At 61.1% G+C, this 12,279-nt stretch overlaps 1 protein-coding gene across 1 annotated transcript; it reads left to right on the top strand.

Moving 5' to 3' along the window:
* Positions 1-2,073: 2,073 nt before the first annotated feature.
* LOC141974148 (protein Smaug homolog 2-like) lies at positions 2,074-6,503 on the top strand. Its single transcript, XM_074933484.1, has 9 exons — positions 2,074-2,898; positions 3,345-3,596; positions 3,678-3,787; positions 3,895-3,981; positions 4,559-4,700; positions 4,816-4,901; positions 4,998-5,122; positions 5,394-5,474; positions 5,749-6,503. Exons 1-8 carry the CDS (start codon positions 2,733-2,735, stop codon positions 5,437-5,439), a joined length of 1,014 nt encoding a protein of 337 aa, XP_074789585.1. The 5' UTR covers positions 2,074-2,732; the 3' UTR covers positions 5,440-5,474; positions 5,749-6,503.
* Positions 6,504-12,279: the final 5,776 nt, after the last annotated feature.

The raw sequence follows: 12,279 nt of genomic DNA, 5'->3' as shown, positions 1-12,279 counted from the left end.
GCGGCTCCGTGTAGCCGTCGCTCTCGGCAGCTGGGCCAAACCCCACCGGGATCCCGGCATCAGGGTCCTCTCCCCCAGGATTATATCGGGATTTGCAGCCTCCTGCTCGCCGCGGAAGGGCTGAAGGAGCCTTGAAATAACGGGGCAGTGGTGGGGAAACCCCTGGGAAAAGCAGGAGGGAGCCACCAAAGGCAAGTGGATCCCCAGTCCCTGGGTGATCTTCATCTGCGCTGCTATTTTGACCCCTTTAATGTGGGGGGGATTCAGGAGGTTTTTTCTCTCCTCTGGAGCCAAAAAGCTCAGCACGGAAACCTTGGGGGTGTAAAACAAGTTGCAGACTCAGCCCCTCGAGACAAATCCGAGGGAATATGATGTTATGGGTGATGCAGAGACCTGCTTTATAGCCTAGTCATTAATTGCCGCAGGCAGCATTTTGCATCGTTACATCCCAAGAGGGCTGGTATCCATCTGGTCTCCATCCCAGGGGCAGAATTCGGGGGGCAGAGGGGCAGGGGAGGGTAAATGGGGGTGCGGGTGCTGACGGGCTCCTCTCACCTTGTCTCCCAGCCCGTGGGGGTCTTCAGCAGACTGGGCGATGCCTTGGGGACCGATGGGGACAAAGCCACCGAGAGCGACGACGACTGCTCCGTGCTCCAGTACGCTGCCGTCCTAAAACAACTCGCCAAACCTCCCCCTAAGGAAAGCTCTGAGCCGGGAGGGACCGTCAAGGCGAAAGCCACCAGTTCGGAAGCCAAACCGGTCCCCGTCACCGCAGCCACCCAGCGACCGGGTCGCAGGAACGCCGCCGGTAGCCGTACGGCAACAAAACCGTCACCGGCGGCGTCTAAAATCGGCGGCGTCAGCGTTGTGGCAGTGCCGGTCGAAGCGCAGGGTGGTGATGGCACCAGCACGAAGGATAAAAGCGAACCCGATTTTTGGTGAGAGTCAGAAGGACTTGGGGTCCCTGGTGCCCCAGATCATGGGTGCTGGGGGGTCCCTGATGCCCCAGGTAACAGGTACTTGGGGGGTGGACTCTTGGGTTCCCCCCAGCCAGAGGGGGCTCGGGGGGGGTTGACGGAGCCGCCGGGGCCCTGGCAGGCAGCCGCACGCCGCACTACGGCTCGCAGACGCCGCTGCCCGACGGCAGCCGCACGCCCGCCCAGAGCGGCGCCTGGGACCCCAACAGCCCCAGCACCCCCTCCGGGTAGGTCCGGGGGGTCCCCCCGTTTACCGGTGTTGCCTTTAGGGTAAGAGCTCACTTGGTAAGAGAGAAATCCCCTTGCGTTCTGGCCGGTCCTCAGAGATCAGAGGGGCGAGGGGCGGCTGGACTTGTCCCTTAATAGGTGTGACATGAAATTGGTATTAATATACCAGTCGGGACTGGGACCCTGATCCGAGCCAGCCCCAGCGGGCACTCAGGAGAAACAGTCAGATTCACGGATAGCACGGTTTGTTTTCATGCAGCGTTGACAGGTTCCCTGAGGCTGCCTACGATAAACGCACAAGCTGCAGGTTGGCTCTAGAGCACTACAGCAACCGAGAAAACCCAACCCGGAACGATTGCAGTCCCACACACACAGTTCCCGCGGATGCACTGGGCGTAGCCCCCTCTGGGGGGGCGAGAGCACGAACCCGTGGGTCTGTCCCTCCGCTTTGGTGTCGGGTGGTCATCCCTCCAAGTTGGGTGCAGGCTTGGGGGGCTATTTGTGGTGGTAGGTCGGGGTGAGCGGGTGGGGCTGGAGTCCAATCAACATTCTGTCAATACTGACCCAGTTTCGTGGTGCCAAGGGGCACGGCGGGCTTCTGTGGGAAAAGGAGGGAGGACGGGAAGCAAGATGGACTTGGTACAGTGGGTGCAGGAGAGAAGGGAGGGTGAGCACAGAGTTTGTGTGTCGCCACAAAAAGTCATATTTGAAGGGAGCCGAGCAGAGGAGGAGATAAAATCCCGAGTAAAAGCCTGGCTGGCTGGCCGGGCCCAAAGAGCTGTGGGGAAGGGAGTTAACTCCAGTTTACCACCAGTGGCGTCCCCCAGGGCTGGGTGTTGGGGCCGCTTCTGTTTAACACCTTCACTGATGAGCTGGACGAGGGGCTCGAGTGCCCCCGCGGTCAGTTTGCAGGTGACACCCAGCCGGGTGGGGGTGTTGGTCTCTCGAGGGTGGGGAGGCTCTGCAGAGAGACCTGGCCAGGCTGGAGCCATGGGCTGAGCCCAGCTGGGGGAGTTTCACCGAGGGCAAATGCCGGGGGCTGCCCTTGGGCCACAACAGCCCCAGCAGGGCTACAGCCTGGGGGAGGAGTGGCTGGAGAGCTGCCGGTCAGAGAGGGACTGGGGGGGTTGAGAATCAGTCGATCAATCCATCGGGGTTTAGCCCCGCGTTCCCCCCACCTCCCCACACGATTGCACAGGGACGCAGCCTCAGTCTCCTCCCTGTCCCCTTTCTTTTGCTGCAGGTGGCATCAGCCCGTGGCCGCAGGAGCCGGCCGAGGCAGGAGTAGCTCTCTCTGGCCCCCCGCCCCCTCCTGCGCCCTGGCAGCACCAACGTCAAGGCCAGCGACATGAAACGGTCACTTTTATCTTGGCGTCCGGGATCAAGAACAAGCTCTGCCTGTAGGAGAGCCAGCCCCTCTGCGAGGCTCTCAGACACACCCTGCCACCCCCCGGGACGGCCGCAGAGCCTTGGCTCTCCGGCTGCGCCAGTAAGGAGCGTTTGCCCGGTGCCGGCGGCGACCCCCCGATGGAGCCTTCGTGCCCCGATGCTGCTCGAGGGCCACCACCTCCTCTCGAGGGGCCCGAAGATGCAGCCACCGAGTCGGGGCCGTCCCGGTCCGCGGCGGCTCCTGAGGAGAACAGGCACCCGCCCTTGTACCCCCCCACCAGCAGCAGCGGGCCGGGGGGAGCAGGTGAGTGGGGCCGGCGGGGGGGCGGGAAGGGGTCTGGGGGGGAGTTGAGAGGACAGAGGGGGCGGGAAGGGGTCTGGGGGGGAGTTGAGAGGACAAAGGGGGCGGGAAGGGGTCTGGGGGGGAATTGAGAGGACAGAGGGGGCGGGAAGGGGTCTGGGGGGGAATTGAGAGGACAGAGGGGGCGGGAAGGGGAATGGGGGGCACATTAAGGGCTGAGAAGGGACATTGAGGGTGAGGAGGGGTGGGAGGGGGGACAGGGAGGGGCCTGGGGGGGATGGGGGGGACAGGGATTGAGGATGGGCTGGACGGGTTGCGGGAGAAATGGAGGGGACAGACAGAACTTGGGGAGACATTAAGGGGACCCAGGTGGCTGCAGGGGACTTGGGGGGGTGTCCCGCAGAGGGGACCCCTGCCCACGCCCTGACCCCCCCCTCCTCTCCCCCCAGCTCTGCCCTCCCAGCTGCACCCCAGCCCGCTGGAGCCCTCCCTCTCGCTGGTGCCCGGCAATGCCCAAGGAGGGGGACCCGAATGGGTGGGGGGGTGTGACGAAACTCCTGTCCCCGTGTCCCCCCGTATCCCTTTTGGGGCCCACGCCCCCCTGCTCCCCCAAAGCAGCGTGGCCTCTTGGGGCAGCGAACAGACCGAGGAGCCGGCCGGCGGCCGCAACACCTTCGAGGAGGAGGACAGCGGCATGAAAGGTGGCGTTTGGGGGGTCGTTTGGGGGTGGGGGGGCTCATAGGGACCTGCCACCCCATGTCACACTCCTGTCCCCCCCCAAGATGTCCCCTCCTGGCTGAAGAGCCTGGGGCTGCAGGAATACACGGCGCTTTTCTCCCAAATGACGTACGAGGAGATGATGAGGCTGACGGAGCATCACCTCGAGTCGCAGGTGACACGGGGTGTCGCCCCCCCTCCATGTCCCCAAATGAAGGGGGAGATACAGTCCCACCCTCCCTGGTCACTCTGACCCTGCTTGTCCCTTCCTTGTCCCTGCAGAATGTCCCCAGGGGCGCGCGGCAGAGGATCCTCCTCAGCATCCAGAAGCTGCGGGAGCGGCCGAGCATTTTCAAGGCGATGGAGAAGGTGGGACGGTGACAGGGTGGCCCTCATGTCCCTTGGGGTGGCCTCGGGGAGGCCCTCAGGTCCTCAGAGGTGGCCCCGGGGTGGCCCATGTCCCCTTCTGCACCCCAACGTCAGTCACGGGGTATCCTTGTTCTCTTGTGTCCCCAGGGGTGGCACACGGTGTCCCCCATATCCTGGTGTCGCCAAGGGTGGCACAGGGTGTTCCTACTCCCCCTTATGTACCCAGAGATGGCACAGGGTGTCCCCCGTGTCCCACTGCCTCACGGGTGGCACAGGGTGTCCCCAGGGGTGGCATAGGGTGTCTCCCATGTCCCTCATGTCCCCAGGGGTGACCCAGAGTGTCCCTCATGTCCCCAGGGCTGGCACAGGGTGTCCCTTGTCCTCAGATCCCCAGGGGTATCCCCCACAGCCCTGACACCCCTCCCCGTGTCCCCAGCAGTGGCACAAGATGTCCCTGGTCACCCCTCCCTGTGTCCCCAGGACTGGGGGGGGGGGGGTGTGGGGGGTGTGGCCCTGATCTCCCCCTCAGTCCCCATGTTTCCCCCCCTCTCCTTGACACTCCCCCTACTGACCACAGTACGTCCTATCGGGGGGAAGCCTGTGTCCAGTGCTTCAGGACCTCCAGAAGATCATAGTGACCCCCATTAAAGCCAGCAACGCCGCAGCCTCCGTCCCTTACGGGGACATCCCGAGGCTGTTCACCCGTGTCATGGGCAAAGGTGAGACACCCCCCCACACCCCAATTTCTTTTTTGTGGGGGTCCCATGGTTCTCGGGGGGGGGGTGTGTGGAATCGGGGTGTCTGGGTCCCTCCCTGACCCCCGACACCCCCCAGTTTGCATCCAGTTCCTGACGTCGCGGCCGGACAAGGAGAACATCATCAGTTACCTCCAGCTCCTGGAGCAGTGCATGATCCATGAGGTATGGGGGGGGCTGTGGGGACTTTGGGGGGCCTGTAGCCTTGGGGGGGAGCTATAGGGCTGTGTGACCCCCCCATGTGCCCCCTTGCCCCCCCAGGCGTTCACAGAGACACAGAAGAAGAGGCTCCTCTCCTGGTGGTGGCAGGCCCATTGGCTGCTCCGCAGCTTCTCACTCGGTGCCGATCAACAGCTCGCCCCAGGCCCTGCTCGCCCTCCCCCAGGGTACGTCTTGGGGGGGGACACGGGCCCCCCTAAACCTTGGCGGGGGGGAAGACAAAATCTTGGGGCACCCCCTGAGTGGGGGGAGGAACCTGTGCTCCCCCCCTCCCCTCTGCACCCCCCATCCCACTAGGGCGGGGGAAGATGTTCTGGTCGTGGTGTGGGAGGTTTGGGGGGTTCAGAGTGCCTGGTCCCCTCCCTAGGAGGGTTGGGGGGGTCGGGTACAAATCTTGGGGCCCCCCCTTACCCCAGTTTCTGTTCCGCCCCCCCTCAGAGCGTCCCCTCCCCGGCACGGACCTGGAGATCAGCCCCACGCCTGAGTCGCTGTTCAGCATGGTGGAGCAAGTGCTGGGCGGTGAGGGGGGTTCGGGGGGGCAAAGGGACGTGAGAGGGGTCCGGGGATGTGGGGGGGGTCCAGGGACAGGGTGGGGGCACGGGGGGAGACAGAGCCATGGCAGGAGGGAGTATGGGGGACACACACGGGGACAGGGTGAATTTGGGGACACAGGGGAGGATGGGGAGCACGGGGGGGGCGCTGGGGGGGGCAGGAAGGGATTTGGGGGAGGGGAGGGGTGTAAGGGGATGTGGCCCCCCCCAAGTACCCTCTGACACCCCCCATCCCCCCGCAGATGGCTCAGACAAGACCTCACCATCTGATGGCGCCGCCCCCCCTCCCCAAATAGGGGGGTCCCCCATGACCCCTCCCCCCATGACCCCTCCCCCACTCCACGGGGGGGTGTCACCCCCTCCATGACCAGTCTCGCTCGGTTCCACCCCCCCCACCCCCAAAATAAGCGGCGGGGAGGGGCGGTGGGGATTAACACTGACACCCCCTGCCCCCCCTTTACCCCCTCTCCCCCATTTTTGTCGGTTTTCACCATTTTTAACAATCCCAAATCTTTGCGGTTTTGATGGGTTTTTCAGTTTTTATTCCTTTTCTCTTCATTACTGTATCAGTACCCCAAATGATATTAACGTATATTAATACACATTAATAATATCATTATTATTTACAGCCCAAACTGAGGGACACGGCGATGCCCCCCCTTCCCTCCCCTCCCCCAGGGTGGGGATGCCCCAGGACCCCTCCCCCGTCGGTACAGCCCCCCGCCCCCCCTTTGTACCCGCAGCGCCGCGGCCCTCTGCGATAGAAAACGTTATTTTAGACACAAGTTGTTAGGAATAACTTTAGTTCCGGCTGTGGCTACTAACCCTGACTACGTTATTAAAGAGAAAACCAGAAACACCCCCCAAAGTGCCTGGTTTTTCCCCAAAACGGGGAGGGGGGACACGCCGCTCTGTCGCTGGAGGAGTCGGAGGCGTCGCTGGGGCTCTCGTCGTCCTCCGAGGCCTCGCTGGGGTCAGGCGGGGGCTGTGCGGGGTGCCCCCCTCGCTGCCCCCCCCGGACTCTTCCTCCTCTTCCTCCCCCTCCTCCTCGTCGCTGTTGCTGCCCAAAATCTCCTCCCGGTCACGAGCGGCCCGGGCGGTGTCACTGCCCCCCCCGGCGGTCCCCCCAGCCACCTTCCTCTTCCTCCTCATCTTCGGCCTCATCCTCTTCCTCGCTGAGGGCTGAGCCCCCCCGCCCCGCTTGCTGCTGCTCCCGGAGCCTTCGGCCCCCTCCTCCTCCTCCTCGCTGCCCTCTCCCCCTTCGCTCTCGCTGCCTTCCTCACGCTCTTCGGCTGGAGGAGGAGGAAGAGGAGGAGGGGAAGAGATTATGGGGGAGGGCGTTGGGGGGGCCCCACCCATTCTGCCCCCCCGGGTCCCCCTGTTTGGCTGATTAGGGATATCGATTAACCTCCGACAGCAGAGTGGAAAGAGCCGGCGTCTTCTGCTGCAAATAACTCCAGAGTGTGGGGAATAATACAGAGCCCACGGAGTGAGACAAGGGAGAGCAGTGCAACCAGGAGAGCACAGGGCAACGCCTCAGAGCATCCCTGCCCGAGAGAGAGCACAGGGGTTAAGGCAGATCCCTCAGCCCTTGCCCCCGCTGCCAGCCCCCAGCCCCGCGGGCAGCCCCGGTTCCAGCGAGGGTTTGCAGAGCCTGGCCCGGGCAGGGGGAAATCCTACGCGGTGCCTCCGCCCGGAGCTGAGGCCTCCAGAGTCGCTGGGAGCGGGCCCGCCCTTGTATACCAGAGATTGACAAGCCAGAATAACTGGCACCTTTGTCTGGCCCAGTAAATTTCATGTTATCATTTTCCTGTTGGATTCCACCCAAAGCCTGCCCAGGGCTCGGCGGCTGAGACCAAAGGAATTTCTACCAAGCCGGAATACGTGGGTCCTCAGCCTTGAACAAGGATGCGAAAGGAAAGTTGGATACTTTGTCTCCTGATACATTCCGTACAGATTATATCTGGTGTCTAAGCTGCCTCTTTCCCTGGCGAGTTTCCCTGCTTTATTAATGACCACATGCTAAGGTAGAGGCTTCAGCCCGGGGCCTGTTGCTCAGGCTGCAGCATTTCAGTGCTTGAGCACTGTTTACACCAGCACAGGCGGGTGGTGATACCTCAGTGCAGCACCCACGAGCACGGTGGGTATCAGTTATCACATCTACAGGATTCACCTACGGGGCAGCTCTGCCCTGGGCCGCTTGCCAAGCCTGAGCACTTCACAGGTGGATGCAGGGCAGGGATGGGGGATGCTCGGGGGGCCCTGGGGATGCAGCACAGGGAGATGGTAGCGCCAGGATGCCGAGGGTCTCGGGGGAGCGTCACCCCCCACGAGCTCGTCTTACCGGCACGTGTCACCCCAAGATCCGGCATCGCCCCAGAGGGCCGAGCTCCGCCAGAGATTGAAGAGGAGGAGGAAGATGAGGACCGAGAGGCGGAGGAGGACGGTGGAAAGCAACGTGCTGCGGGAGCACTGGGATGGAGAGGGGCCGTCAGTGCCCCGAAGTGAAGGAATAAATTCACTGACGGGGTTTAAAGGCTCCCCCGAGACTGGTGGCACCCAGCAAGGGATGGCACCGGGTCCAGCTGGCACCGAAGCCAGCCCCCGCAGAGCAGGGGAGTTTCCTTCGGTGGGAAGCAGGTGGGATGTGCCCCCCGGTCCTCCAGTGGGTCCAGCTGGGGTGCGGTGACTTGTGGAAAACAGACTCTCCAACACAAATAGAGTTACACAGCAGGGGTGGTTACTCCAGCGCCGGGGTGCAAGGGGATTTCTCCACAAAGCCTGCAGCAGGCAGCTGGCATCCCTTGCTTACTTCATCAAGTTGTTTAGAGAAGTACGACACTGCCCTTCTATCTGGTCCCAATTTTTGGGCCAGGACCCCTGGGGCTATTCCCCGTTTCTCGAGGGAGAATAACCAGACAGCTGAGTGATGTCTGGTTAACCCGGAGCAGGGGCATCCATCAGCTGCTTCTTCAGCTGACGGAATGCTCTGAGCGCCTCTCCGTGCCGAGTGAGGGTTTCCGATTTGATTTTAATAGCTCACCGAGGGATTTTTTGTACCAGGAGTCCGTAGTTACATACCCACAGGCGACACCTCCGGGTCGTTCCTAGGATCGCGCAGAGCTCTTTAGCTGGCTGTGCCCGAGGGCTCCGACAGGGGCCTCTGGCCTTGCAGTCCCCAGGGTCCCTTGCCCAGCCGTGACCTCGGCTCCAGGGCAGGTTACTCGCTGCTGAGCTGCTGGAGCTTTCTGTGGAGAGACTCGATAGCCATTAAGACCCCAAATTTAGTAAACTAATAGTCCATGTTATGCACATTTCTTTAGTCTCTGTGGCTGTTAAGGAATCATCTACATACTGCAGGACCCCCGATTCCATGCGGCCGCTCCCATTGCTCCAGGTCTTTAGCTACTTGGTTTCCAAGAAGAGTGGGGCTATTTTAAACCCCCGGGGCAGCACAGTCCATGTTAATTGCATCTTCCTCCTGGACTCCATCTTTCCTCATTCAAATGCAAACAATCACTGACTTTGGAGCTCAAAGGCAAGCAGAAGAAGGGGTCTTTTAGGGCCAGCACGGTAAACCAAGGCAATTCCGGTACTCATCTAATTAACAGTGCATATGGGTTTGCTACAACAGGATGCAGATCTCCTCCCCTCCTCTTGCTATATGCTCTCTGTGCTCTGTCTAACAAGGTCTCCACATTCCAACTCTCTGGCACTTTCAGCTTTTATAACTTCTTTCGAATGCCCCGTGCTGACTGCCCTATAAATAACGACACTAACTGTTGTATTCCCACCCCTGACCCTGGATCTAAGGGGTGTGTCGCCTCACGGTACCCGCAGCTTACCCAGGAATTCTGAGGGAGTATCTTTAGGTCCCTGCCGAAGGGCATATAGGGCCGAGCAGTTCATTGCTTTCGGTACAGCCCGCTCCATGCCCCTGACACTCCAATCTCCATCTGCATCCACAACCTCATATGGGCTCCTGTGTTGGGGTTCCAGCACGGGTGTTTTATTAGAAACTGGAAATGCTTGGTCACCCCAACAGTCGCTTCGATACCGCTTCGCTGCACTTTTCCAAGGTGCCAGATGGAAGGAAGTGAACGGGACTTTTACCCTGGCAGGGCCCATCCAGCCCTAGGGCCTCTCTCAGAGGAGCCGGCACCGCCGCTCGCTTCTCCCGTCTCTGTCTGCGACACGGGGCTGTGAGGGGGGAGCCTAGCTCTGGCTCCTCCAAACTTTCACCCTCCTCCTGCCGGCTTCCTACCGGCGGTTTATAGTACTCTGGGAAATCTTTATTTTGGCCCCTTTTTCTTTCCCTTCCTTCATATTTTCTCTTTCCGGTGCCAGCACCAGTGGGTCTCGTGGGGGTGCCAGGCCACGGTCTATTTGATATTCAGGATGGTCTCGGAGGGTAAAAAACATGTCTGCATAGGAGACTTCATCCCAGTTCCTTCCCTCCTTAAAACAGCATCAATTGCAGCAGGGTGTTATCACTCAAGGTCCCATTCAGGGGCCATTTTCTCTGCTGTCATGTTTGTGGATAACAGGTGAGGGGGCACCTTTACACCGCGTCACGGTGGGGAAAACGGCACCGAAAGATCCCCCTCCCGAGGGGGAAGGAAGGACTTAACTCGTTATCCCACTCCTTAATTAGTGACATGAGTTGCTCGCCTGCGCTGAGCTTCCCCATCATTATCAGAGTTGTTTCTAGGAGGGTGGTGGTGTCCCAACCTGTGCTGTGGCTATCGTGGTGCCCCTCACTCTGGGCCTGATTAATCAGAGCTCATAACGAGGGGAGACCTCGTTAAGCCAGGTCTTTCCTCGCTGCAGGATCCAAAAGAACATGTTGGTGGATCTGAACAAGGAGATGATGAATGAAGTGGGCATCACGGTGGTGGGAGACTGTAAAAGGAACAAGCCTTAGAAAACTGTTTTCTCTCAGGATATTATTAATAGCAGGAATAATTAATAAAGAAACAGTGGTTTAGAGGTTTCATTAATAGAGCACAGGTGCTCTAGGAACAATACCGACAGTTTAAGCAACTTAGAAAAGCTGAGCAATGAAAATCTAGACATAGATTAAGAATATGTCAAATAGAACATTTTGAGTCTTTTCTCAGAAGTCTAAAAGTGAACGATGATGAAGACTGTTCAGAAGATGAGGAACCACGATGAGCGGAGACTGCATCCGTGAGCAGCGGTGTCCGAAGAGGAACTGGAACGGAACGATGGGAACTCGGCGAAACTGTGGAATACGGTGGACTTCTGAAATGGATGATGAACTGAGAGCTGAAAGTTCCTGGAAAATCCCCAAAGATTCTTCTTGGCTGCTGAAGCGTAGCAGCTCCTGGCTGCCTGTTCTCGGGGCTTGGCGGTAACTGGGGCCTTTGGCTAACGGGAGCCGCTGTTGGCTACAGGTCAGAGTCACCTGGCTATAAATGGAGTCCCCTGGGAGCCCTTTGGAGCTCGTCCCCTGGAGCAGCAGCTGCGGTCGAGGCCTCTCCCCTGGGGTCGGGACGCTGCCCAAGGAAACTCCTCGAGGGGCCCTGGGTCGGGACGCTGCCCTGAGCAGGTCCTCGAGGGTGAGAGCCCTCACTTGTCAGGTGAGCGAGAGAGCGTTTGGGGTTGCCCTTAGACCCCAGAAAGGCGATCTGCTCTCCTCTCACAGACATCCGCACCTGTGATTCACCGAGAGCTAGTTAATGGTGTTGATAATTTTTTATTGTTGGTGGTTGTTGTTTATCTGAGAGCCTCTGTAACGGTGCCGCTCACCCCCCCCATCCTTCTCCCCGCAGGACGCTCCGGTGACGCGGCGCGACCCCAAGCGGCCAAGCGCCATCCCTGTCCCCAAGGATGGGCCCCAGGGGACAGACGGGGACTCCCCCACTGTGCCTGGCACACTCCTCCCGGCACAGAGCCAGGAACACCCACATCCCTGCTGAGCCACCGCGGCAACCCTGGCAAACCCCCCGGCAGAGAAGAGCTGCCCAGAGACCCTCCTCTTCCTCACCTTCAGCCACCCCGACCAGCAACACCCGGCTCCACGCCGGGAGAGAAGAGCGGAGCCAGGGATGCCCCAGGATGTGCTGTGCCACACGCTCTCGGCACCGGTTTTCGCAGTGATCCCCCAGTAAATGGTTTGCCGACAGCCAAGCGTTTCCTCTGACTCTTTGCCGGGGTGGGTTTGGCACCGCCGGGACTCGAGGGGCGCCCGGCTTCCCTCCCGCTGCCGGCACGGCATTCAGCAAAGGCCCGGCGCTCTCCATCGCCGCGGCGCAGAGGGCCCCCTGCCTCGAGAACAGCCCCGCAAACTCCACAAAAACTCGGTTTTTTCTCCCCAAACGGGAGCGGGGAGGCTGGATTCGGCGCAGCCGGAACCCTTGGCTCACGGGTGGCCCGTTCCCCGGCGCCTGCCGGGAGCCGCAGAGGCTCTCCCCCTGCTCAGCGCCGCTGCCGTCAGCGCTGCCGCAGGAGCTCCAATCCCACTCCAAAACCGCCGGCACCTGCTCCCGGGTGGAGCTGCGGGGAGCGAGGAGACCGTCACCCAGCGCCCACCGACCCGTCGCCCGCCGGCACTCGCCGCGGCCACGCTGCAGCGGGTCTGGGCGTCGGCGATGGCGCCAAGGGGTGTGAGGCAGGCGAACGCGGGGACTCGGCTCTGCCGCCAAGAACCCACCAGCCACCGCGCCTTGACCCGCGCCCACGGACGGCTTTCCGCAGCCGGTTATCGATCGCCGGCCAAAACCTGCGGAGGGAAAGCGGTTCAGGGGCAC

This window comes from Athene noctua, unplaced genomic scaffold (genome assembly GCF_965140245.1).
Source record: "Athene noctua unplaced genomic scaffold, bAthNoc1.hap1.1 HAP1_HAP1_scaffold_31, whole genome shotgun sequence".
NCBI lineage: Eukaryota > Metazoa > Chordata > Aves > Strigiformes > Strigidae > Athene > Athene noctua.
This window is presented reverse-complemented; position numbering and strand designations above follow the sequence as displayed.

Excerpts from the sequence above, each read along its gene's own strand:
- LOC141974148 (XM_074933484.1), top strand. The coding sequence starts at position 2,733 with ATGGAGCCTTCGTGCCCCGATGCTGCTCGAGGGCCACCACCTCCTCTC. Across the intron at positions 2,899-3,344 it reads CAGCGGGCCGGGGGGAGCAG|CTCTGCCCTCCCAGCTGCAC; the intron begins GTGAGTGGGGCC and ends CTCTCCCCCCAG. Across the intron at positions 4,902-4,997 it reads AGCAGTGCATGATCCATGAG|GCGTTCACAGAGACACAGAA; the intron begins GTATGGGGGGGG and ends TTGCCCCCCCAG.